Source organism: Epinephelus fuscoguttatus, linkage group LG8 (genome assembly GCF_011397635.1).
Source record: "Epinephelus fuscoguttatus linkage group LG8, E.fuscoguttatus.final_Chr_v1".
Classification (NCBI taxonomy): domain Eukaryota; kingdom Metazoa; phylum Chordata; class Actinopteri; order Perciformes; family Serranidae; genus Epinephelus; species Epinephelus fuscoguttatus.
In genome coordinates this window covers 34,784,263-34,810,123 of record NC_064759.1, presented here as the reverse complement: position 1 = coordinate 34,810,123, position 25,861 = coordinate 34,784,263, and the positions used below count along the sequence as shown (strand labels likewise).

Here is a 25,861-nt window from a genome sequence, read left to right as displayed (position 1 = left end):
CTGTCTGTGAGCCTCTCTCTCCCTTTCTCTCTCTCTCTCTCTCTCTCTCTCTCTCTCTCTCTCTCTCTCTCCCTCACTAACAGCTTCTCATCTAAGGGAGGAGAGAGATCAGCTCCGGGAAAAGCTGGTTGTCATCTGTTTCTGTTGATGACTTAGAGGACAGAGAGGATATGGTGTAGGTGTGTGCATTCCAGTGCTTGGATATATGCTAAATCTGCCAGCTTTTAACCTGAGGGATATTAATGGTTTATCACCACATGGGTCTTTGTTGTTTTCTGTAGTTTTGGTCATCATTTTAAAGCGTAATAAATAAAACTGATTTGGAACATGGTGACATCTATAAAAAAGAGCAAATCAGACAGATTTGATATGTTATCATCACCCAAAACTACAAAAATACAGCCCACAATTATCCTTCATGACTCATTTGGGCCTCATGCAACAACATTTTTGTGTTCTTACCCTAAACGTCTGCGAGGCTTACATACGAGTGTTTCAAGTCAGATTCACCAAACTCTCCTAACTGCACAGACTTGACATAAATTGCTTGTTTGAACTTAATGAATGCCACCTGTTCATGAGGTTTTGATCATTAGAATCAACGCTTTATAAGGCTGCCTGTTCCACTTTATTCTTGAGGAAGTTCAATTCACAAGAATCTCAAACAAAAGTTAGAAGAAAAACTTAATATTGCAAAGCTCGAAGCCCTGTTGTTGAAAATCAACAGAAAAAAAACAAATGAAGTAGTGTCAGTGTTGGTGTTAAAGGATCAGAAAATATGGGGAATACATCTGCGGCTGTCGACGCTGTGACATGGCACAGAGGATACGGCAGCACAAAAATTAAGAGATTGGTTTGATGTAAAGTCAGATGGCAAAAAACAAAGTCTGTGATCAAAAAGGAGTAAATGTGACAGTGAAGGATTAATGACTCTATTATAGGTGATGTTACTTGCATAAAGACCTATGGATTTTTATATTGAATTGAATAAGTCTTGTTAAGTCTCTGGTACCAAAATTGAGTTGAGTTGAGCTGAACCATGAGGTGAAGAAGGGATTTAGTTGGTGAGTCCACATGCACACACACACACAGTGACAGGGCTAACTGTTAGCATCACATAGCTAACGCAACCTAATAGTTATTAACAGGTTTAATGACTGAATCGAGCCATTTTGGTGTCTGTGTGAGTTTGTTGGGACCCTTTAGTCGCTTGGTGTCCAATGTTAGCTGCTGCTGCTGTGTTAGCTCATGCTAACTGGGCAGAGCGTCTCTGGAGACTTTCCTCCAGTGCTGCGTGTAGCCTGTGTAACAGAAATACTGAATCTTATAAACATAACCTCAAATATTAAATGCATTGAAGTTAGTATGCTGTTTGTCAGACATTGTCTCGGTTTCAGGGCCTTTCTGAACATTCATTGTTGATTCCTACCGAATTATTGCATACGAAAGCAAAATATCATTTTATTTTTGGAAAGCATTTGTGCAGATTTACTTTATTTTGATGGAAACATAGCTAGCAAGGCAGGTGCTGCTATACAACACTTTAACCGCAGTTCTGAGCTACTCACGGTGAGTTGTAACAGCTGTACTTTGTGTTTAGTGCTAATTATTGAAGGGATGAATATGTTAATACCTACTAAACATCTGCAGGTTAGCATGCTGACATTAGCATTTAGCTCAAATGCATTACAGCCTCACAGAGCTGCTAGCATGGCTGTAGACTCAGACTATTCTATTTTTGCTTTAGTTCATTTTGGAAAAATATTTAGACTCTAAACTCATTCAGACTAGGGCATTCAAATTCTTAAGTCAGATAAGTGTTTCTCCCCTGTGGAGAAGGGCAGACTGTCTCTACATGACTCATACAACAGGCCCGGACCACTGCTCAGACAAGTGGTTCTTACACAGAGTTTCATTAAGTCAGACCAACTTCAGTCTCAAAATAAATTTTTAAAATGCTCTTAAAAAAAATCAACCCTGACTCCAATTATTTATGCTCAGGATTTTGCTCCATCACCGCTTACCTTGTCTACACTCCACCACACTATTTCTATTTCTCCTATTTCTGAGACATACACTATTCTCAGCTCTCCACCAACAACAGCATACGATGCCATTTTATTTTAGCTTGGGAGTTCTCTTTTCGCTCCATGTCTTTTTATAGTTTTGCTGTTCATACTGTACTCCCCGCTGTGCTTCTATTTTCATGAATGCTGTGAGAAATAATTGAAAGCGCCGTGTACGGTGCCGTCTGTTGCAGCGCTCCCACTTCCTCATGCCTTGTAAATACTGTATCACTGAAGCCCCCGCTGTAAGCTGCCGGCTCGGGATTCCTCACAACTCGGAGACGTCAACACTCACTGAAAACTTGAGCCAAGATCAAATCGTAACCAGAGTCGGAAATGTTGCTCCCGTGGACAGAGCCAGTTTTTGATTGATTTCAAATTCAGCTGTTTGTCCTTGTCTTTTTCCTTGAGAAAACAGGGTTGAATCAGATTACTTCTGGTGCTTTTTTTTTTAAACTCATGACATCCATGAGGAGGGGGAAAGGATGTCGAAGGAGTCACAACCCCTGCTGCAAGTGGTGCTGGTGTGAACTGCAACAGATGGAGGACCTCAAGGAGTCCTAACAAGAACAAATAGTGTACCACAACAACTATAAATAAATCATGGCATATTAGAATCAGATTAAAGGGCCATTCCACAGATTTTTACACATAGATGTAAAGGTCAGATTACTTGTCATAGCCACTTAGCCTGTGCAAGCTGTTGTGTAATGTCTCCTGTAGACAGAATACTCTGAAGGAAATTTGTGAGAAAACAACCCCCGACAATGTCATAAGGTTTCTTTATGGAGATTTGCAATTTTTAACAGAAAAGGCTATGTTACAAATCAGTAACCTGGGGGCATGGAAGTTGAAAGCCGTGGGTGTTGTACAGAAGGCGGGATTAATGAAAAGGTTCTATTGGTTGCTGGAGCTTGCCCTATACTAGGGACTAGAAGTCAGCATATCTTGACCTCTGCTGCTTTGATTTTGACAGTTCTTTTTAAAATCTGTCTCTTTAGAGTCCCCCACCTTAATGCAAGTTGAACTGCAGTGACTCCTGAAATTATCTTTTGTGATCCTGGGTGTCATCCTTAGGAACAGGATGTGGTCCATGACTCTGCACTATCCTGCCATTTATTTGTCTTTAACATCAAATATCTGTTCCAGATGTCGAAGATTTCTGGAGACTTAGCATTGGATAAACAGACAGGCAACAAGCCCCCGGCGTCCAGAATGGCTTTCCAGGTAAGCTTCAGCACCACAAGTCCAGATACTGCAGTCAAGTTTCCATCCAGATAACTGGTAGAAGAAAATGTAAAGTAATGCACGCCTTCATCCACTATGCTGTTGTGTGAATATTAGGAGTTAGTTCATCAACATTAACATTTGGTGGCTGAAATTCTCTTGACCCACTGCAACAGGAATGGGCTCAACGAGATGACTTTATGAAGAGAGCGATAGTCAAACACCAAACAATGTTGAAAATGTGATGGAAATATCACATTCATCTTTGTTTCATGTGTTCACTCAAAGAGTGTCATGGCTACACGCAGATCTGATGTTTTCACCTGCCGCTATTTTTTGTTTCTCCAGAGGAGTGGAAGTCTGAGTGACGTTTAAGTCACATGCTTTGTGTGCACCACGATGTATTAAATTAGTTGGTATTTTTTTCCCCTGCTAACCTTATTTGCACTTGGTTGCTTTTTATCTTCACACACTATCAACGCACTAATATTGCCATCGCACCCAAGCATTAAAAATGCTTCTTTTTTTTCAGATGTACTGCATTTCCACTCTGACTTTTTGTGCGTAAATTAAAAATGCGCATAAAAACAGCTGGATGGGAATGCACTTACTGGTTGTTTTCAACTGTGGAAGAGATGAAAGGAAACAATGTGATTCTGTAAATGAGATAAATGCGTGTTTTCATGCTACCCCATTTGGTCACCACCACTGTATTTCTTACAGGCTGCTGTTACATCTAAAACAATTCATCAATTAACTGATTAGCTGACTGACATTTTTTATAATCAGTTAATCCTTTCATCCTGTCTTTTTTTTTTCATGCAAAAACAACAACCATTCCCTGATTCCAGCCTCTCAATTGTGAGGTCTGTCTTTACCTTATGTGATAACTAATTGAGCATCTTTAGGTTTCAGATTGTTGGTTAAACCAAACAAAGAATTTGATTAACTGATGTTGAAAGTAATAGTTGCGGCCCTGGTGGCTTTTACTGTATGCTACTACAATAATTTCCTGTAGGTGAAGTTTTCTCATGTCACACACTCATATTCCTGTCATACTATATCCAACAGTTACAGCAGACAGATGTTGTACAGAAGTCCTCCATGGGGTCAAGACTTTCTGCTGTCCAGGAGCTTCATGAGCCAAAGACCATCAGGGACAATGTGGACAGAGAGCACAGGCCCTTACCATCACAGGTTCTCCAGGATGTTGTCAACAGGCATACTCGTCAGATCCAGGTGGAGGAGAAGTTGTGAGCAGAGAGTCAGGAGAAGGGACAGGGCATCAGGCAGGAAACTGAAGAAAAAAAAAATATGAACCACGGGTAAATAAAGACTGTTATTTTCCACTGTGCAGAAAGCTAACTGATCATGAATCAATTCCATGTACAGTACGTTGACTGTGTGGCCTCAGTGTTGGCACAGATTATTTATTGTGGATTCCTAGCTTGGCTTTAAAACTCAATCACTCTCCACAGAAACACACACAAACATATAAATCTTTCTGCAAAAACAAATAGTCTCAGGAGCAGGTCCCTACACTCCCCCCCCCCACCCCCCCCACCCCCCTTTGCTTTGCTTTCAGATGTTGCAAAGGTTAGTGAAAGATATGTTTGTCTTTTTCCACTTCATTGAAGGGTGAATTCAGCTCAGTGCAATAAGAAATGGATTACCCATTCATTAAAGGGGCTGTGTCACTCCTCATTGAGTTGGACAAATAGCAAATTAATTTCTAGCCGCCTAATTTCTCTCTGTTCTCCACTGAATTTCCGATAACGTCGAATTACTGATCACAGCCATGTGAACTCCCTCAACTTTTTATCAATTCATTAAAAATGTGCCACAGCGGAGATGCTACAGAGGAAAAATTCTCTCTCTTATTTCTGCATGCTTCCTTTACCACCGCAACGCTGTATACAAACAGAAATCAACTGGAGTGTTTAATTGAAATTAGGATATTAAAAACACCAGAAACCGTTACAGACCGTGTTGGGAAAAGTTACTTTGTTGCCATTTTGGAGTCAGACAGAAACTTTTAACCAGTGCATCTCAATATGAAACAAAGATGTCAGTGTTTCTGAGTCAAGTGCAGGTCTGTAGGTAATGGTGTTTTGTAAAGTAGCAGTAGTGTATTGACAGGGCAGTATTGATGTTTCAATTAGAGCAGCGTTACATAGTGCCGCAGCATGGTAACACGGTGCGTCTCCTGCCATCTGCTCTGCCTCCACGTCTGACGAACGAGGCACGTGGGGCTAATCGAGCCGCACATGAGCAATGGGACTGCGAGATCTATCACACACACACACACACACACACACACACACACAAACGCACATACTCGTCCTATACGCACGTCCTTATGCAGAAAAATGGGGGGAAAGACGAGGGAGAGCTCCTCAGCCCTGCTGTTTAAACAGCCTTCAGAAAGCCTGTGATTCCTCCCCTTCTCCCTTCACATGTGCCACAGGAGCAGCCAGCAGGTTATTTCTCTGACAAGGAAACAGGCAAACACACCAGATGCACGAGTTAAAATTCTTCAAAAGCTCATCTGACGGGAAGACAAAAAAAGGGAACGGCTTCTGCCAGGTTTTCTCGTGCTGGGACGGTCTGAAATAACAGTGTGCATTATGCCTGGCGTTATTGCCTGCCAAACCACACGAATCAAAGACCTCATTGTGTGGATTACCTCGTTAATCTGTTGATGCCATTGAGTAGTATTGCAGGTGTTAATGTGCCAGGTTTTTTTCTCTCTCTCTCTTCTCTTATTAGGGAGGTGTAGCGTTAGGTTGGTAATCTGCTTTAAATGCTTTCTGGGGAATGAGACACGCTGAAACCCAGCCAAGAGAACTCTGCTATCGTGAAGAGCTTTCTCTTAATACAGCACACAGAGGGGACTGACTGACTGAGGCTGCGGCGCCGATGCCAACGGGGACGAGCTAGTGAGCTACACGCCCCACGCCACTTGTTGGAATATATGACTGTATGAATAATGAAAGAGGAAGAGGAAAGTGATATTGCTAAAGCAGTCCCACAATGACATCCATCACAGAAATGGCTCATTGCTCTTCTTCCTCTGTTTCCTCCTGCAAAAACTCCCCAAGTTGTGTCTCTTTGGAGGAGCAAACCAAAGCTCAGCTCTGTGCCTGCATGAGCTGATTTAGAGGTGAACTCCTAAACCAAAAGAGAGAGAAAGATAAAGAGACAGAAAGAGAGAAAGACAGAGGGAAGGGGACAGAAAGAGAGGTAATCCTCCCTTTTTTCTGCTCCCCAGGGTGGTCTCTTCATCCAGGGCCTCAAAGAGGGGCAGAATACACCTCCCCGCTACAATGGAGGGGACCCACAGGGGCTGTTGCTATCTGAGTGTGTGCGAGTCTATGTGTGTGTGTGTGGGTGCAGCTTTAAGCAGGCCTTTGAGTGGCCTAATTGCATTGGAATACAGCAGTCTGAGAGCTGGCTCAGATCACGGCGGGCTGCTGGAGGGGTTAGCGCCCGCACCTCGACAGCCACACTCAGCAAAAGAGCCCCGGCACAATGCACACAATTAATGCTCTCCCTCTCGTTAACTCTCTCCCCACTTTTTGTCCTCTTCTACTTTTCTCTCATTCTCCTCCTTCTCACCCCGTATCTTACTCTCTCTCCTCTCCTCTCCTCTCTCTTGTTCCTCCCTCCCGACCCAGTGTGTAGTCACTCACCCACTGTATTAATCCTCCCATACAGCCTGTCAATCTCCCTCTCTTTGATGCACACAACAATTACAGTAAGGATGAAAGGCGTGGGTCGGCTCCCGTTATGTAAGACTTGAAACGAGCCTTGACGAGAATTATTGATATCTGAACAGCTAATCTGAAATAAAACCTCGACAACATGACATCTCTGTTATTACTTTGCAGCAATTGATCTGCACTTGATTAAAAAGTATTGAATGTTTAGTCTTTTACTGTATACTCCACGATGCAAGTTACTTTGTTATAACCCAGGATATCTTTAATTTTGAAAATACAATCGTGTTTATTGAAGAAAATTGGTTCTGATTTTGTATCTGGTCTGGTATGAGCCAAACGAGTCAAAGTTGTGGCAGGTGGTAGAAGCCAAGTAACGAAATACTCAATTAGTGATGATTGTTCCCTTAAGACAAGACTGTAATAAACCAATAATGCTCCAACAGGGACTATTTTATGTCTTTGTGGCACTAAATGCTAAGTTGGTAAACATCTTACTGTACCTGACTGGATTATATCTCCAGTTGTAATAGTCATGATATCATAATAGTATTCAATAGGAGCACATACCTACCCATATACATAGTTAGAGGTGAAACAATTAGTTGAATGACAGGTAATTTATATGCAAGTCTTTTTAGGTAAAAAAAAAAAAAAAAACAAGCCTCCCAAATGTGTAAAAATTTGTTGGTTTTTTTTTCAACTTCTGTGATAATAAACTGAATATTTTTGGGTTTTGGGCTGTTGGTTTGACAAAACAAGCAGTTTAAAGATCCCCTCCAGACATGTTTTAAACACAAAAATATTGCTCAGAATAATAATTTGTGTCCCATATGGTTTTTACAAACACACAAAAACAAACAAAAAATTGAAATACTTAATAAAATTACGTCTACTCCTTCATCATTGGAAAAGTATCTATGAATATGTAAATGCACTTTATTTACACACTTTAACTATTAGACACAAGATGTGTCCTATCTACTGAAAAGTCCGTTCTCAGTGTATGTACATTGGAGGCTCCAGTTTCCACATCGCACTTGTAAATTTGGAACATGATTGGCTCCAGACTAGTTGTGATGTCACAAAATCCTGCTTGTACACTCAGGTGTTACACTGAAGATGAGCTCAGAGAAACGTCTCTACAGCAGATGAACTTTAAAACAGCTTGCTAGTGTCACACTCGGCACAGTCAAGCTCCAACATCACAGTCAAGTAACAATAAGCAAAACAAATTTTTAACTGGAAAGGGACTTTAAATATGTCATCTTGGGTTCTAGAAAACTGTGAAATTTCACTGGTTATATGAAGTTATGGTTCATATATATATATTCATATATATATATATATATATATATGGTTATATGATAAAAATGATTAGTTGCAGCCTTACCTACAGTAATGTTGTATTGCATTGTTGTAAAGTTATCACACATGTGCTATATCTCCGTAAGAAGGAGTTAAGACCACAAGTTACTGTATATTCCTCCTCCTGTAGACAGTGGCCAGTTTATTAAATAGGTTAATATAGTCACACAGATGGATCCCAGCCTCTTTCCCTCCAGTTTGGACTCAACTGTCCTTGTCTTTAAATGGGGCTCAGTGGACTGTGTGTGTGTGTGGAACAACCAATGATTTTAAAAACATATCATATTTAACCAGCCCCTCCTTTGATTTTCTTTATTACACGAGCCGTGTCTTAATAAAATCTAATTATTTCCGCTCACAGGACGCTTTCTGGTGAGAAATTGGCAGAGGGATGTGAGCTGATGTATGGGGAGACAGTCGCCTAATTAGAGCGTTAGAAATTGAATCTTTACAGCACATGGGTCATATAATTATCCTACTGTTAATTTAACGCTTACATTCTCTGCTGTTCATTTTTATTCCCTTAAACGTAGTTTGGCAGCGGCCCTCGCTGCTCTGCGCTGTGTTTTTACTGTACGAGAGGAGGCAGCATGGCCCCTAACATTGGCCCCTCTGAGTGATTGAATAACTGAGGACCCTGCAGTCCAAATAACAAGGCTCGCATCATTTATGCATTGTTAAGCCATGTAATTGAAACGAGCCATAGTTTGCATATTACACCATTAAAATAATGTGCTTTGCGTTTCTCCCAACACGACTATTTAAGCCTGTGTGGCGATGTGGTAATTCCTTGAATTACAGCCTAATTACCACAATGTTCTTTTGATTTGGCCGATTTCAATGTTACGCCACAATAATGTTCAATATTACCAGAATGAATTACTGGGCCGTGCCTGGAAACTTTTCCTCGTATGACTTAAATCCTGGCAGCTTCATGTGCTATCAGTGCAGCTGGATTCACATCCATAAAGGATTATTAGCCTATGAAATGAGACCCATTAAAGGCCCAATCAGTAATACTTAATTGAAGAGCTCGAGTTATACATGGAATAGGAGCATTTTGTGTTCGACTGATCATCATAGGCCTGCGTTATATCACTGTTTACAGATATTATTAATTTAAACAGACCAACAAGATCAGAAAACATCACAGACTGCTAATTACTGTTGTTTATCCTTGCAAAAGTGACTTTTCTAATAATTACAAGTCATAACAATTTCTAATTGTATTTGAAATATTGGTTTGGTTGCACATTGTGTCTTTAAAGGATGAATATAACAAACTATGCATTGGATATACAACTTTGTGTCCCTAAATTTATTTCAGCATTATCACATTTTATATTTCATTCATCTTTGTAACATCAGAGATTAACAATGTGTATTTTGGCCACTAAAGGAGCATCAAGACAAAGGAAAAGTTGAAGAACAACTTAAATCAGTGTGCACCAATTCAGGTCATATAAAGCAGGGAACAGAGAACATTTTATAATTAGCACTTGCCCTTTGTTGCATGTCCCTGTATTGTTCTCAGGCCTCAGTCTACACACATGACGTGTCTTTGTGTGAACTTTTCGAATAAATTAACATTGCTAAGAATGATTTGTGAGAGTGCATATTCACTGTGTGGACTTTTCTGTTTTTACTGCACAGTTTGATTTTTTTTTTTTTTGCTGAAAATATTTCTTTGATAATTGCTTTTTTATTGCCTTTTAATTTTACTGCTCGGTCCAAGTTATTAAATAAAATGTTTAATTACAGTTTCAGTCATTTGCATAGTTTAGAAGTTATAAATTGTGGATATTGAAGAACTGTCTCCATTGATTTATAGGTTTAATTTGTGGCCAGTATGTATTACTTAATTTCTGGTGGATTGAATTGTTATAGGCCATAGACCGACCAAAAGTGCTTTTTAATTGCATCTGTACAGTAGGAGTTATTAATGTTTTCTGCTGTTCAAAATTAAGGAGCTGCTTCAGAAGTTAGCAAGTTGAAACATACTTCTGCCAAACAACATTTTTGAAGTTCTGTTTGTAATTTCTTTTTTCACACAGTTTGCTTTATCTCACTGCAGTGTGAGGAGCAGCTTTGAGGACAGACATAATCTCTCATCTTTTTCACTTCTTCTAGTCCTTTCTCCCTCTCAAGGCCCTGTGCTCTTTACCCCTCCCTCCTTTATCCCTGCGAAGGCTTTGTCCCCGCAGCAGAGAGCCTCTCTAAATAGAGGCCTTTAGATAGTCCAGGAACAGGGAGGGGGGGCAGCAGCGACGCGACTGCTGTTGTTTCATTTACCTCTCCCTATGGCAACCAGCAGCGGTCGGCCAGGAATGTCCCCTCTCTGGACAAAGTCCTGGTCCCTGAAGCTGACACTGGGGGGACGACAGCTGGGACGGGATGGAAACCTGCCCTCCCTGCCCTGGACTGGAGGCCTGAGTCTGGACTTAATCCTCCTCTTCACTTGTGTCTTTTCTCACTTTTGCTGGATGATGAGCAGCCAGAGAAGCTTTTCACACACTATTAACTCTAAAATAGTTGTATATAGGACCATAAAATAATTTCAAAATCTCTTTTGGTGATGTAAAGAATCCTAAAGGGTTTTCAATACTGCTGAACCACCCACCAAGACCCTTTACAGTGCTGTAAACAACCATTTAGGAGCACATGAAATGCTTCAAACTACATGTGTTAAAGGAGCATTTTGGGAACCATATAAATGGTGTTTTTCAATCTTTAAAAAAAAAAAAAATCTTTTAAGTCATTCAAGCTATATATAGAACCTCAAATCCAGCCTGTGTGTAGGCCACTCCTCCCTGTGCAGGCTTGTTAATTCACTTTACAGCCTGGCAGAATACAAAAGTGGATTTGTTTACTTTATGGGCTGCTAAAAGTTTTTCAGTCAGGACATATGAAAGATGTCTACATTTACAAGACTTCATTGAGAGAAATGTACTAACTTACACTTTTATAAACACTGATGAATGCTGGTAAAATTACAGGATACTGTCATTAATAGTGGTTAAAATAGGTTGCAGGAACATAATGGACTCCAATGGTCATTGTTTTTTAAATGAAACATGTCAATTTAAACTGTTATAAAACTTACTTGGATGCTGCGAGGACAGATAAGAGAAGACTATCAGTCAACATATGAGGTCCAGCACTGTCCAGTTTACTCACAGTTTGATCCAATTTATTCACGTTTTATTACAAGGAAGATTTTTACCTAATAAAATTGATTTGCTTGAAAAGTGCCTGAGCTTTTTTCCTTTGTAAGATATCTCGATTTAGAAAGCATACTAGTTGTATTATTGATGTATTTCTCCTGCAACACACCATGCTTCACATCTCAATAACAAAGTGAACTTCACAGGACACTATGTGCTTTATCTGCCTGTTGTCTTAAAACCGGTTTGAATAAATTAGATTTCAGACTATTTTCTTTGTTCCACAAGTGCATGAGCTTCAAACTTCAATGCCTAAATTATGCTATTTTAATTTCAAACTAATGGTTGAGTGATGGAGTATGTAAAGATGATCAATACTCAGTATATTCTCTCATACATACACACACACACACACACACACATATAACGCTGCATAAGTAACATATTAATATGCATACACCTACAGCGTCTTAGCAGTAATCTTGCAACACTGCAGCACTCATAAAAACATTAAACTGCATTTTTTCTGTTATTACAGGCCTCGTCTATGAATATGCAGATTATATATATGCCTGTCATTTGAAATCTATCAGCCTTTGCTGGAACAAAAAGGTTTACATCGCCTAATCAAAATAGGATTTTACACACTCGTTTCCATAACATTTAGTATCATAAATGTGCGCAGAATTACAGTCAACAATTAACAGCAAAATGTAAAGTCTACCTCAGTAAACAGTTGTATATCCTACACACAAGCTTATTTAATCTTCCCATTAAGGGGAAGCTGGTCTCTGGATCTAGGCTACCCTCAGCCTGAGTCTTCACACAACATGATTATCAAAGTAAATCAACTGTATCTTACAGTTGCACTGCTGATCCCGGTGCTCCGTCTCCCCATGCTGCACTCCGGCTCTCCGCTTCCACGGGAGCCTCAACTCGCACCTCTCCAACAAAGAGAGTAGTGTTTGTTGAGACTTCCCCACAGCCAATCGCTGCGTCGTTGCCCTTGGTAACCACGTCCATCATCCTTTGACGCCCAATGAGCAGCGGGGGCGTGGCGGAGTCCAGGTGCGCCTCGGCGTCCACTTGGCAGAGCGCCTGAGAGCCGCCTGTGGGCAGGAGAGGATCTGTCAAATGCGAGGTTCCTTTAATAAGAGCGACCAGTCCGGCTCCGAGAGTCATGGCGACCGCAGCGTCTAACCACTACAACATCCTCACCTCCAGCGCATCCATCGTGCACTCGGAGCCCGGCAGCATGCAGCAAGCCACGGCGTACCGGGACGCGCAGAGCCTGTTGCAGAGCGACTACCCGCTGCAGAGCAACAGCCACACGCTCAGCCACGCACACCAGTGGATCACTGCGCTGTCCCACGGAGAGGGAGCCCCGTGGTCCTCCAGCCCGCTCGGCGCGGAGCAGGACATCAAACCCGCGGTGCAGGGCGCCCGGGACGAGATGCACAACTCCAGCAGCAACCTGCAGCACCAGTCACGGCCGCCCCACCTGGTGCACCAGACGCACGGGAACCACCACGACGGCCGGGCGTGGAGAACCACCACCGCGGCGCACATACCGAGCATGGCCACGACGAACGGCCAAAGCCTTATTTACTCCCAGCCGGGCTTCAGCGTCAACGGGCTGATCCCGGGCAGCGGGCAGGGGATGCACCACCACAACCTAAGAGACAGTCATGACGACCACCACAGCCCGCACCTCAGCGAACACGGCCACCCCCCGTCCCAGCATCAGCACCAGCACCGGCCGCAGAGCCACCACGACCACTCGGACGAGGATACGCCGACCTCGGACGACCTGGAGCAGTTCGCCAAGCAGTTCAAACAGCGGAGGATCAAGCTGGGCTTCACGCAGGCGGACGTGGGACTCGCCCTGGGGACCCTGTACGGAAATGTGTTTTCCCAAACCACCATATGCAGGTTTGAGGCCCTGCAGCTCAGCTTCAAAAACATGTGCAAGCTGAAGCCTCTGTTGAACAAGTGGTTGGAGGAGGCGGACTCCACCTCGGGCAGCCCGACCAGCCTGGACAAAATCGCGGCGCAGGGGAGGAAAAGGAAAAAACGGACTTCAATCGAGGTAAGCGTAAAGGGAGCTTTGGAGAGCCATTTTTTGAAGTGCCCTAAACCGGCAGCGTCGGAAATAATCGGCCTGGCGGACAGTCTGCACCTGGAGAAAGAAGTGGTGAGGGTTTGGTTTTGTAACAGGAGACAGAAGGAGAAACGCATGACCCCTCCCGGAGGAGCTCTGCCGGGGAGCGAGGATGTGTACGGGGACACGCCGCCGCACCACGGGGTCCAGACCCCGGTCCAATGAACTCTGCTGGACCGCTCCTCCAGGACATGTTTATCCTTTTTATTTATCCCCAAGGTTATATATAAATCACTGAACTATGAGACGCTATAGTGGGTGTTTTATGTATAATAGATTGCAGTGAGTACTTACACAATATCTGCAGTGAATATCTGAGAAATGGAAAATGAGTGAGGGGAGGACAGGACATTTTTTTCCTCTGCCAGAGCTAAAGGAACATAAGCCTGTGTTGTGTTTTCCGAGGATACATGCCCAGCACTGTGACTCCAGTCGACGCAGTTTCAAGGTGTAGCCCCTATTGTGTATTGAAATTATACTTGACGAAAAAAAAAGAGGGAGGGGAGGAGGGATACCTGGTTTTAGACGAAAAGCATAGCTGAATGGTTTCCATTCGCCACTTTTATACCTATCAAATCACAGAACACATTTTTTTCCTGTGCGTGAAAAGGGAAAGCAAATACAAAGGCGTTTAGTTTTGTAGCCCTAAATTGTGCGTCCAGCAGTGATGGGTGGGTGGGTGGGAGGGTGGTGCAGAGGGAGGGTCAGGGGAGCTGCGTTAATGGAGTAAACTGGAGGCCAGTAAAGGCTGCAGCCCCAGTCCAGTGGAGTCCAGCTGAGGGTGAGCATCGCCTGAGTCCCATCTGTCAGCCAGGCAGCTCAGAGCCGCTTTCACTCAAAACACTGCTGGGAAACTGCAGGCCATCCAGCTCTTATTTATTCTGTGAGGACTGAGGTCAGGATTTAGTTATGAACACAGATTATTATTATTATTATTATTATTATTATTATTATTACTATATGTGTGCAGCTCACTGGCTAAACTCTCCAATAATTAGCCCGAGTGCAGTGATTACAAAGTGTATGACCTCTATTATAAGTCAAACAGCAGTACAAACACAAAGTCCATTATATTTTTCACAAAACAAGCGTTAAATGATATTTCTCCCCCCTCAGAGAGTCTCCCAGCTTCAGGAAGGGCTCCGTGGCGATTGATTGGATTATCTGGCACTTTTCCACAACATGCAGGATGGGCTACAGATATATAGATATCTACAGAAAAAAATATATGTCACCAACTCTCACAGAACATTTGGATCCACTTTTGTAAATATTGTATAACTTTAAAAGTCATGGCTTCATCCCTTTTTTTTTCTTTCTTCACTGGGGCACTTTTTTGGATTGATGTTTTCAAGAACAAACAGGTTGAGGTTTTTTTTTTTGTTTAAATCCAGTCTCATTCATAGCCTACCTACTGCCTTGTATTTGTGTATTTAACGTTAATTTTGTTGCCGAAATTATGCTCGTTTACGGTTTAATAATTTTTTTGTGGCGCATTGTGTTTTCAGTCTAAATATATTTTTTTTTAATGTGAAATCAGTTTAATTTGTTTAAATTGTCCAAGGAGTTCTGTTTTGCCATTTGATGCCCGCTCTGAAATTACATTAGATTGTGTTTCCAATCAAAATATAGTGCTTTTAAGACTGAATTCAGATTAATCGATAACACTATTGTAGAGAATATTATTGTCCACAATGAATCAGACGACAGAGGATAAAAACGGGGATAACAATAACATGATGAGTGTGTTTGAAATGAAAAATAATAATAAGGCCTTTAGATTTCCTCCCAGAAAACAATTTAGTGACATTCCAAAAACTGCAGCATATGATCAAAATTATTATTATAATTATTTTAATTGTTATTATTATTATTATTATTATTATGCTGTTATTTTAATTTGTTTGTGAGGTCGTTGCCATACATTTCATTTCAGCCATTTTGTTCATCTTCGTCTATGTTGCTTTATTACAATGGGGGAAATTGCTCGTAGACATTTTATTTTATTTTTTAGTATTGTTAATGAGATTGTAATTTATTATACAATGGCTTTTATAGATGACACAAAGTGCGAGATATACTATATGAAATGACACCGAGAAGGCTTTTGTTTTGTAGGGAACAAGAGAGACATATTTTTGATTTTTAATTTTTTTTTTTTTTTTTTTTGTTCAGCGGGATTGCCACAGCTTAAACCGTCACAGCTAAATGTATATACATCTTTTCTCCGTACAGTAGCTTGCTTTTCGTTTTATGCAAAAACAGATATCCAGGGACTTGTGTTTTTTTCTCCTCTCATGTGGAAACAGCCCCCCCCCACCCCCCCCCCGATTTATGTTTCTCCTGCAGAAAACAACAAGCAGAACCGACCATGGCATTGAAATCCTTCCTCAGTAGCTTTAATGAATCGATCCAACTCATAATTCACTGGGAAAATCCAAGTTGTGGGATGTAGACCTGTAGCAATCCGACGCTGTTTTCTTGCTGTTTTTGTTTAATTGCTTGTTAAACCAGTCGTTTGGTTATTATTTTTTGGGGGGGGATATAGGCTATGTCATATTCACTGGATGAACTTGGGGTAGATAAAGCAGAGGTGATAAACGCCTGTTGGTGTTTCATCACTTGACACATGAACAACGGACTTGCACATTTTTAAATAATGGGGTTGATATTAAACAGCTTTTTTCCAACGTTGAGGCTAAATGTATTATTTTTTTTTTCCCTTTGACTTCAGCTGCTGCAGTGACTTGACTGTCTGCTTGACATCTGTGGTGTTAAAAAAATATGCTTCTTGCTTTGAGCTCATTCGTTTGGGTGGAATTAATGGCTGAGAGAAAATCAGGGCTGATGAATGGAAGATTGTGAGCCGATGATGTGTTGTTTCTGCCCCAGGCTGCTTTTAAATGGACTGGCTTTGGCTGGGGAAACCACAGCTTCCATCTAGGGTTAAATTAGGGGTTCCCAAAATGAGGTCCGAGGACCAATAGTGGTCCTTTAAAGATTGAAAGAGGTCCGAGATGGTAATATTTTGATTTCGCTGCTATTTTATTTGAAAATAGATGTGTCACTTTCTCTGTTGCACACTCAGTATTGTGGACTAAAAAAGAATAATACAGATATAAACAAAGATTAATATTAATATCATTTCTCTGCCCTGGGTTACAGATGCTTTTTTTCTGTAGTTTTGTCCAAGGCAAAAAAGAAAAAAACACAAAACAAAAACTTGCATTAATTTGGCCATTTTGTGCTTTAAATCTTACATCACTTGGACTGACAAAATAACCCGGACAGTAAACGCATCACACCTTGTGAGATTTTAATAATTTTAAAATAACACTTCTGCATCTAAAACAGGAAATTCTGCATCAGTTGATTTAAAAAATGCTCTTATAAGAAAAAACCCCACTCTAACATTTCCGCAGGGACTTCTAGTGACAGCGATATTGACAGTGGTGACCCTGATGGTATTTTCTTATTCACTATGATTTCTCTATAATATTCCCACAGGATGCTGTGGTGTGATATTTGTATGAGCATCTCTCTAAAAATCTATCCCAGCTCATTTTATTTTGGAGCTGACAGCCAGAATACAAAGTTGTTATTTCCCTGCCTCTTCCTGCTTAACTACAGAAATAATGTCACACGTGTTGCCCTCTGTGGTTTATCATCATAATATTAATTACAATCGGATTCGTCTCCATTTCATCCCACAAGCTGCCAGCCCTGATGCTGGAGAGGATGAGCCTGTGTGGATGAGTGAGAGATTTACCTCAGCATTACTAAGCAAATCGATTGGGAATCTATTGCTGATTGATTATTGATGGCGTTGACCAATTAAGATGATCATACAGAAAAAGTAGTGTCGCTCTTTGATGTCGTTTTTTATTTTTATTTTTGATAAGAATACTGGCATAAAAATAGCGTCTCCTCCTTGTGAAAAATGTCCCGTAATATTCCCATAATTCCCAGCACCAGACTCTGTGATTTCTCATAGACTAGAATGTATTTTTAATCAACGGCACTATGGTTAATTTACTTCTATATGGGCTAATAGGCACAGTGGATATTATCCCTCAGAGATCCAGTAGGTGTTACACATTACAAACAATGCATCAGTATCATTTTCCACATGCTGTTTTGTTGTTGACGCAGGGAAATAAAAGATGTCCCTCTCTGCATCATCATCGCTCGCCATTTGACCTGCCATTTGGATGCCTGGCACGAAACGACACCCGGAAATAAAGCCCCCTCTCTGATCTCTGAAGTAGACTTTTGTGGAGCCCAGTAATCAAAAAAAGTGCGCCCTCGTGCCCTTCATCCGCTCTCTAGCAGATGCAATTAATAGCGCGTCGCGTTAATTACACCTTCCTTTTTATTTAGGTGACTTGAAATTTCCCATTAGGCTCCCAGGGAAGAAAAATACACACACACATACACACACACACGCTCCAGTGTTGTGAAGCTGAGCTGTGGAGGAACAGAGAGGGGGAATAGTCGGTGCTCTAGCGCCATCTAGCGACAGCAGCATGAGCCGAGGGTGAGTCCAAGCTGTTATGTCATTTTATTGTCTGTGAGGGTCGGGTCCAAAATCAATAAAATATTCAAATCTGTGCGAAATCATGAACTTTTGGCAGAAATATGTAATATAATGGGGAAGTTTGCTGTCTGACAGAGATGTGGAAACATTTTGTCATTACATAACAAATATGAGAGAGATAGTAGAGACATTCTCAACAAGATTAGTCGGGATCAAAGTAATTAAAAGCATATTAAAATAGCATGCAATAAGGTCAATAGACATGATAGGTCTGTGTAGATCTGTAGAGCTAAATCATACTTGCTCATATTTAGTACAGCACACACACACACACCACTGTCAGTCCCTGCAGGACTTATGATAGGGCTCTTTCATGGGGAAAATAATAATATTTTCATATTGATTTCTCTGTTATTATTGTCTCAGCTGGTGCTGGGATAATCACTCAATCCATTATTTGATAAACAGAAAGGTATCAGTAATACTGATAACAGATGAATTGTTTTGTCCTTGTATGGTCCCACTCAATGGAATATAGCCTATACATATACAGCAGCACTGTATATATTTTTGTATTGCACACACTTTCAACAATCTGGTTCAATTTAAGTGAATTAAAAGACAGTTTTTAGTAGCACATCTCTTTTTATGGATGAGGACAAAGTGTAAAACTCAAGCAATTAAACATTTTACATATAATATCAACATGAGATATTTAAATAAAAAAAAATAATATTGATAAGAAAAAATAAGTCAGTACAGTTTATAGAAGAGATCAGAGCTGCTCATCTGTTCGATTTTTGGGTGATGGATTCTCTTCTGGTGATTTTCTTCAAACCATCTCTGTGTTTTCGAGCAGCACCGTCCCCACTGATCAGAGTAAAGTGGTTTGCAATCTGCGGCTGCTATTGTGCTTAAACTTGACTCTGTTGAGTCATATAACCCTGGATTTACCTACACATGGATTTATTTTCAAAAGAAACATTTGGGAAATGTCAGAAAAGTCACACTGATATAATCATCAATGGAATAACATTAGATTTATCAAAGCGACAACAGCTGGTGACTGGAAAACTCTGTATTCAGTGGCAGTCTTGGTGAGAAACATTAACTTACTGGTGGAGCAAGTTTTTACAAGTTATCAGATGTCTTGGAGGATTATTTGTTAACATCATTCTGCTCAGTAAAACCTGTAAAATGAAAATAAACAGGACCATTTTGATTTTTCTGCAGCTAATTTCCAGGAAGGAAGCCACTGTAAAGACTCTGAAAGCTGCTGTTCACTCTGGAGATGTTTGTTTTGTAGAGTGCCATTTATCACAAGTCGAAATGTGTTCTACCAAATGGTAGAGAATACCATAACAGTGTTAAGTTATCTAACAACAAAAACACTTCCACTTGAGGATTTTTGTCACTTTGACATTACTTTAAAATTAGTACATTAAGGTGTTGGACCATTGATGGGACAAACAAGCAGTAGGCCTTTTCCACAGAGGACATCTGACATGTCACAGTAGGACAAACACAGATCTAAATAACAAAATGAATGATGGCTGAATTCCATATATCTGCTTCATTTTCAGGGTCTTGATAATGTACATTCTGGCTCACTGTCATGCTGTTGTGGTTTACTGGGACACTTGAATAAAACAGAGCCATCATTAATGTTACTATTAACACCTGACATTTAAATAGATGAAACAATTCACAGCAAAAGTAATCATTGTGGTTGCAGCCCTAGACTCAACAGTAAAAAATGCAGCTGGAGCAAGACAATCACAATAACCCAGACGCTGCTTTTACAGACCTTTTTTTTTTTTTTACCAAATTCCACATCAACCTTGAGATTTGCACTTATTGTTGCAAATTGTTCCTGAGAAAATCAAACGCTGAATGTGAAAGGACATCTCAGCCTGTAGAGCCTGTTGAGGCATGCCTGGCAGCATCACGCAGGATATCAGCTCAATCTGTTTGAAGTGTCTTTTACTCACATTTTTATCAGGTTATCAGGATTACTGTATGCTCTCCCACTCTTCTCCCCATCCAGCCTGCTTTAAAACGGCCTCCACTGTAAGTAAACCTGTTTTTTAAAGCTGTTAATCAACAGCATTATTTTCATTTATTATAGGTAGTGAAGTGGGACATACAGTAGGGGAGAGTGGGGTCGATTGGAACAGTATTGTTTATACTGCAGGTAAGCATGAACATCATATAGAGGCCTACATTTCAACCCCTGAGCATATTTTGAATGTGCAGAGTTCAATTACCGGTATGTAACTTTTATAAAACTATCAAATTGTTTTTGAAAAATGAAACCAAATAGTCTACATAAACCTCTGAGCTACAGAAACTACACTAAGCTGATTGGTAGCGACTCAAAAAGACAGCCAAGTTCTATATCTCAGTAATTTCTGAAAATATAATAATTTAAAAATGTTCTAATTTTCTTAAAGAAATGTGTGAACAAGTGACACTGTAAATATAAGGTGTTCAAATTTAGACTGCAGTTTTTTCTATTTCATTCTTAGTGTCCAAGCCAACCCTGCCCACTGTCCCAACCAGCCTGAGAAGGCAGAATTTTGGGGAAAAATGCACATTTCACATTTTGGTTGGGCTCTGAAAAACTTGAAAATTATTTGCAGATATATGTATGTGTTCAGGGTTCTAAATAATTTCATCACTGTTCAAGTAGTCTGTAAGTAAAGGACATGTATCTTGTGTCCCACCCGACCCCACTCTCCCCTACTCTTTCTGTTGCCAAGACATGCTTTAACACTGACTCAGCACATTCAGCCGTCATTTAAAAAGAGGGAGAGCAATTAAAGTGTCACTGAACAACAGGCAGATATTTCTCTGTCTGTCGTCTGAAGAGACAACATTAAAACATAATCTTACTCAGATCACATAATGTAATTTAGGATTGTGTGTAACAATGTAATGTTTCAATATGATTTCCTGGGGTAATTTTAGTTTTTGAATTGCATTCATTTAGAAAATGAATGTTTCTGTGGCTAACTTTATTTACTCCTCACAGATCTTCATCTAATGTCTTTGTATAAAGTTCCCCTGTCAGACATCATGTCCATCTCTGAATGGTGTGAGGATGAATCAGCCTTCCGTATCAATCACTTGTTCAATCTGTCTTTTTCTCTTTGCCCCCCCCAACACACACACACACACACACACACACACACACACACACTCCTCCTCCTCCCCCAGCACACAGATAACAGTGATACAAGCTCACGAGCAGAACATAATTCCACCATTTGACATTGTTGTTCTTCAATCTCACTCAGATGCATCGCAGCTAATTACACTTTGCACACTTAAGTACACAAATGCGTGTGTGTGTTCATTTGTAAACGAGTTATTGTTTAATTATAACTTCACATGAACTTTGCTGATCAGTGGGGCGAATCGTGTCTCCCCTTCAGCGCGTAATTATTCAGGCTATAATTGCTCGGCCTGTTTGTGAAACATGCTCGTCTCTCAGCGAGGCCATCTCACACGGCTCCTGTGCCAGATCCTCTTTGACAACGACCATGAGCCTCTAAACGGCTCTGTTTAAGGCTGCAGAGGGAACAGGAAGCTTCAGATGGACAGCACTCATTAGAGTTTACAATTAACAAAGATTATGAAAAGGTACAGAATTAAAAATTGTCCTGGTAGGGTGCTACTTCAGGTCAAAATGCACATGTAACACACAAGGCAGTGCTACCAAAATGATCCTTATCTAACAGAATCTACCATAAATTTCTCACGTGAATAAATTTTCCCAATTAAGGTCCACTTACTAGCTTTTTGGAGCTTTCAACTGCATCTCATGGCCTTCATTGGTGAGTGGAATTGATTCAGTCTGAGCCAGGCCCAACTGCTGATGACAACTGTGAGACATGGTTCATTATTGTCATCCATACTGATCCCATGGTCAGAATTAGACACACTTATGTTTGTTTGTTTTTTACTTGAAAATGTAAGGTTCATATATAAACATTCTCTGCATATCATCCATATTAGAGAATTATAAAAACATGAAACATTTATCATGTCATTACTGGTAAAACAGAAAACATAGATATACAAACACAAAGCAGAATACAGTAGATAACATAAAGTTCTGTTACAGAGTATACAGTATTTATTTTCTTGTTTTTCATTAGTTTCGATGCACATATTATTTTAAAGATGCACTTAAACTGGGGGAATCTTTTAAGACTCTAACTTTTAGGTTACAATCTAAAAAATGCTCTCAGTCTCATGCAGACTTTCACTCATTTCTTGTTCTATTCCAAGGAAACAAAGATGTCATTAAGGTCACTGTATCCAGACAACACTCCTCAATAATTCAGACACACAGACTTGTCTCCAAAGTGCCTTTTTGTGGGGAATCCACTGGATTGCTTTCTTGCACACAACATGGAAAGGATGTTGTTTTTCTATTCCAGTGTTTTCCAACCTGAAGGTTAAGACCCCCTAAGGAGTCCCAACATAAAGCTGCGGAGCCAGAAGAAGGTTTAAGGACGAAAATAGAAAAGCATTTTACATAAGTGTAATACCAGATACTTTCATCTCCCGAAACCCTAAAAAGTAGCCCAGGAATCTGACGAATCTGTGAGCTCAGTCTTTCTTAGCTCTGGCTGATGTACCCCATTAGGACAGATTTTCAGTCAACCTCAATCCCTCTAATATGGGACGTGTTTGAGTCAATGACAGACAACTTGTGGAGCCTTCGCGTTCTAAGCAAAGTACATTTTGACGTCAGTTTTGGCGTATACATCCTTGCGCCAGGACACTGTGGTGGGAATATACCTGGGTCTGTAAAGGTAAAGGTGTGCTGCTGAGGCATTTTTGAAAACAACCAAGGTGGCTGCAGCTGATGTGAAACTTTCCGTTGAACTATTTTAGAATTCAAAAGGCAAAAACGGCGACACTCGCTCACGAACATATGGATGCCACACCATCACAGCTCATCTCTGCATGCTGTAGTCTGTTTACATTTGTCCGTACTTCAGCGCCTTGTCACACGTTTTGTTGCTCTGATTGGTTGTAGGTCTATCCAATTGCATCCACATGCATTTGATCCACTGTCGTTGATAACGCCCCTTGGAAATCCAAAATGAACTGAGAGGTTCCAAACTAACCTGCATTTGCGATTTGGTCTGGCGATGTCAGGCTACCTAAAAATCCTTCAATGAAACACACTGAAAAGGAAAATCAACACTTTGGTTGAACTCACCATTACTCACATCCACACTGAGAACATGACCTGTAATGAGGGATCACATGGTAGATTAGAAACCTTTAGTCTAGAACACATTTCTGCACACATGTACTCTTTGCCTTAAAAAAGACTTTCGAGCAAAAAGACAAAGACTTGCTGCAACTCGCTGAGTTTTATGAGACATGCAGTCCTAATTCTGAGAAACACTAGCACTATATCCACACCACTAGCATCAGATCAGAGTTATGAATAGTCTCCAGTGTCACTTACTTACAGTGATTACACCAGGGTATCACAGTTCGACAAAGTTTACAACTAAAAATCCTTGTGGATTTAGACTTGGGTAAAGAAACATCGCCCATCACTGCTACTTCAAAAAGTTACCTATGGATAATAGTATTTGCTTGGATTTAAAGGACTCTGCACTGACATTCACAATATCCTCAAAAACAAAACATAAATAATAAGCTTTAGACACAGCAGTGCGAGGACTGACAGGGATGTCTTCATTATTAGAGTCTAAGTCGAGAAACCAGAGAAGGAACACCTAGCCACATAATGATGGGTATCAGAGTGAGGCCTCCCTCAGGCAGGTCTGAGGCCTGTCGAGTCCCAGCCTGAGGACGGCTCCGAGGAGGCACACCACAGCACTCTGCAGACACGTGTCTCACTGAAGAGAGGACTATTACTGCACCGGTGGGGCGCTGCCATATTTGTCAAGGTATGTTCTGGTGTCACTCATGTGGTTTGTAGAGACAGAGGAAAAGAAAGAAAGGAAGCATAGGGCAACCTGGTGCCAGCCCCCTTAACCCTTCCCATGCTCACATTTTAATGCTGGATTTATTATTCAGGAACAATATTTCCATCCATATATTCCCCGTGCAGATTCATCAAGCTTCGTCTGTAAGCTCTTGAAAGACAAATAAAAAGCTGAACTAATTGCTGTGGATCCCCCCTGGATATATCAGCCTCATAGAGGAGCGTGACAGCAAGAAATCAAGCCGTAGCGCGGAGCGGAAAGCCTCCATGAATCACGTTTGTATCCGTCCTCACACGCACAGCGGCAGCAGAGGCAGCAGCAGTGGTGTTGTTGGCTGAGGAATAATCATTGGGGAGGCAGTCCAAATTAATACTTCAGCCGAGGCCGCCTCGTTCTCCGTCATTAGGGCACATTACAGGGCCACAATATACATCATTAAACTAGGCATAAACAATTCATTAAAAGGCCGTTAAGAAGACAAGCTAATGTCACTTCTCTCTGTGGTATTAATAGACTGTAAAATGGCAGAGGGTTAAGGCAAAAAGGATCATTCCACCACTACTATCCAGTCAGTCATCCTGACTAATGGCTTCACTAGCTGTTGCGGATTCAGTAGATGATGGGGCTGCCCAATATATCGTTTTTTGTTGGGTTTTTTTATTGTCATTGGCAACACATCACCAAAGACTGCGATATTGCACCCAGGGATTTTTGGAGTTGCTTATGCCCAGTAGGCCCATTCAGTAATCCCTCCACGCCTTGGCCATATTTTCTAATGTCTTTCTGTCAACTGACTAATGGAGACAAAAAATTTTGAAATTGGCCCAGTATTGTAATCCCTACAAGCAATTGTGCACCATCAATCTGTCTATTTGAGGTGCATGTTTTTGCCACTGACAGGCTCAGATTGTTATTATAAGTGTCTTACAACATTATGGAAAGGATCATACTGACAAATTAAGTATTTTTCCTTACCTTTCACCACTCTGTTGGTTACAGTGACCAAGTCTGGTTCTGAAATCTCATAAGAGGTGATAACAACATTGGAAATGTTAGCAAGGGCTTGAGAGGGGAGTTCTGGGAAGAATTTACTGTTGGAGTACAGAAAGTGTAGCTTAGTGTTATTTAAAAGATTTTCAGTGTCATGGCTGAATATTTAGCTGATTTCAACAATGTGGAAAAGTCAGATTTCAGAATGAGACCTCTCTTTGAGTGAGATCTGGTTACACACAATAACAAACAGGCCAGAATAGTGAAACATAAGGAACAGTATTTCATTTCTGCATAGGATCCTTTCGTAACGCTGTCACACATTTATAATAGCAATCTTAGCCTGTCAGTGGCAAAAGCAAACACTTTAAGTGGACATAACTTGACAGTGCACAGTTGGCTGAAGGGATTACATTGCTGCATGTTTCACTGCAGCAGTGTCAAAATACCAGGCCTATTTCATAAAATTGCTGTTTCATTTAGTAACTCACACTGGCGCTATTTGGTCTGCTTTAAATGAACCCTGGTCTGCTTCCAGATAGTTCCGTTCGTTTGGAGTGGTGTGAACGCTCATTCCAACTCTGGTGTGGACCAAACGAGCGAACCCTGGTCCACTTCAGAACTGGGGGTCTCGGTTCACTTGCA

At 40.9% G+C, this 25,861-nt stretch overlaps 2 protein-coding genes across 2 annotated transcripts in view; both read left to right on the top strand.

Moving 5' to 3' along the window:
- Positions 1-4,837, top strand: part of LOC125893281 (proprotein convertase subtilisin/kexin type 4-like) — a 207,295-nt gene extending 202,458 nt beyond the window's left edge. Inside the window, exons 19-20 of the mRNA XM_049583852.1 lie at positions 3,216-3,293; positions 4,365-4,837. Of these exons, the coding sequence (XP_049439809.1) occupies positions 3,216-3,293; positions 4,365-4,550 (264 nt within the window). The 3' untranslated portion in view covers positions 4,551-4,837. The remainder of the gene's footprint in view (positions 1-3,215; positions 3,294-4,364) is intronic.
- Positions 4,838-12,679: 7,842 nt separating this feature from the next.
- On the top strand, positions 12,680-14,329 carry pou3f2b (POU class 3 homeobox 2b). The gene has a single exon (XM_049583801.1). It carries the CDS (start codon positions 12,725-12,727, stop codon positions 13,868-13,870), a length of 1,146 nt encoding a protein of 381 aa, XP_049439758.1. The 5' UTR covers positions 12,680-12,724; the 3' UTR covers positions 13,871-14,329.
- The last annotated feature ends 11,532 nt before the right edge of the window (positions 14,330-25,861 follow it).

What these genes read in the sequence shown, in the direction of transcription:
- pou3f2b (XM_049583801.1), top strand. Translation starts at nt 12,725, where the DNA reads ATGGCGACCGCAGCGTCTAACCACTACAACATCCTCACCTCCAGCGCA.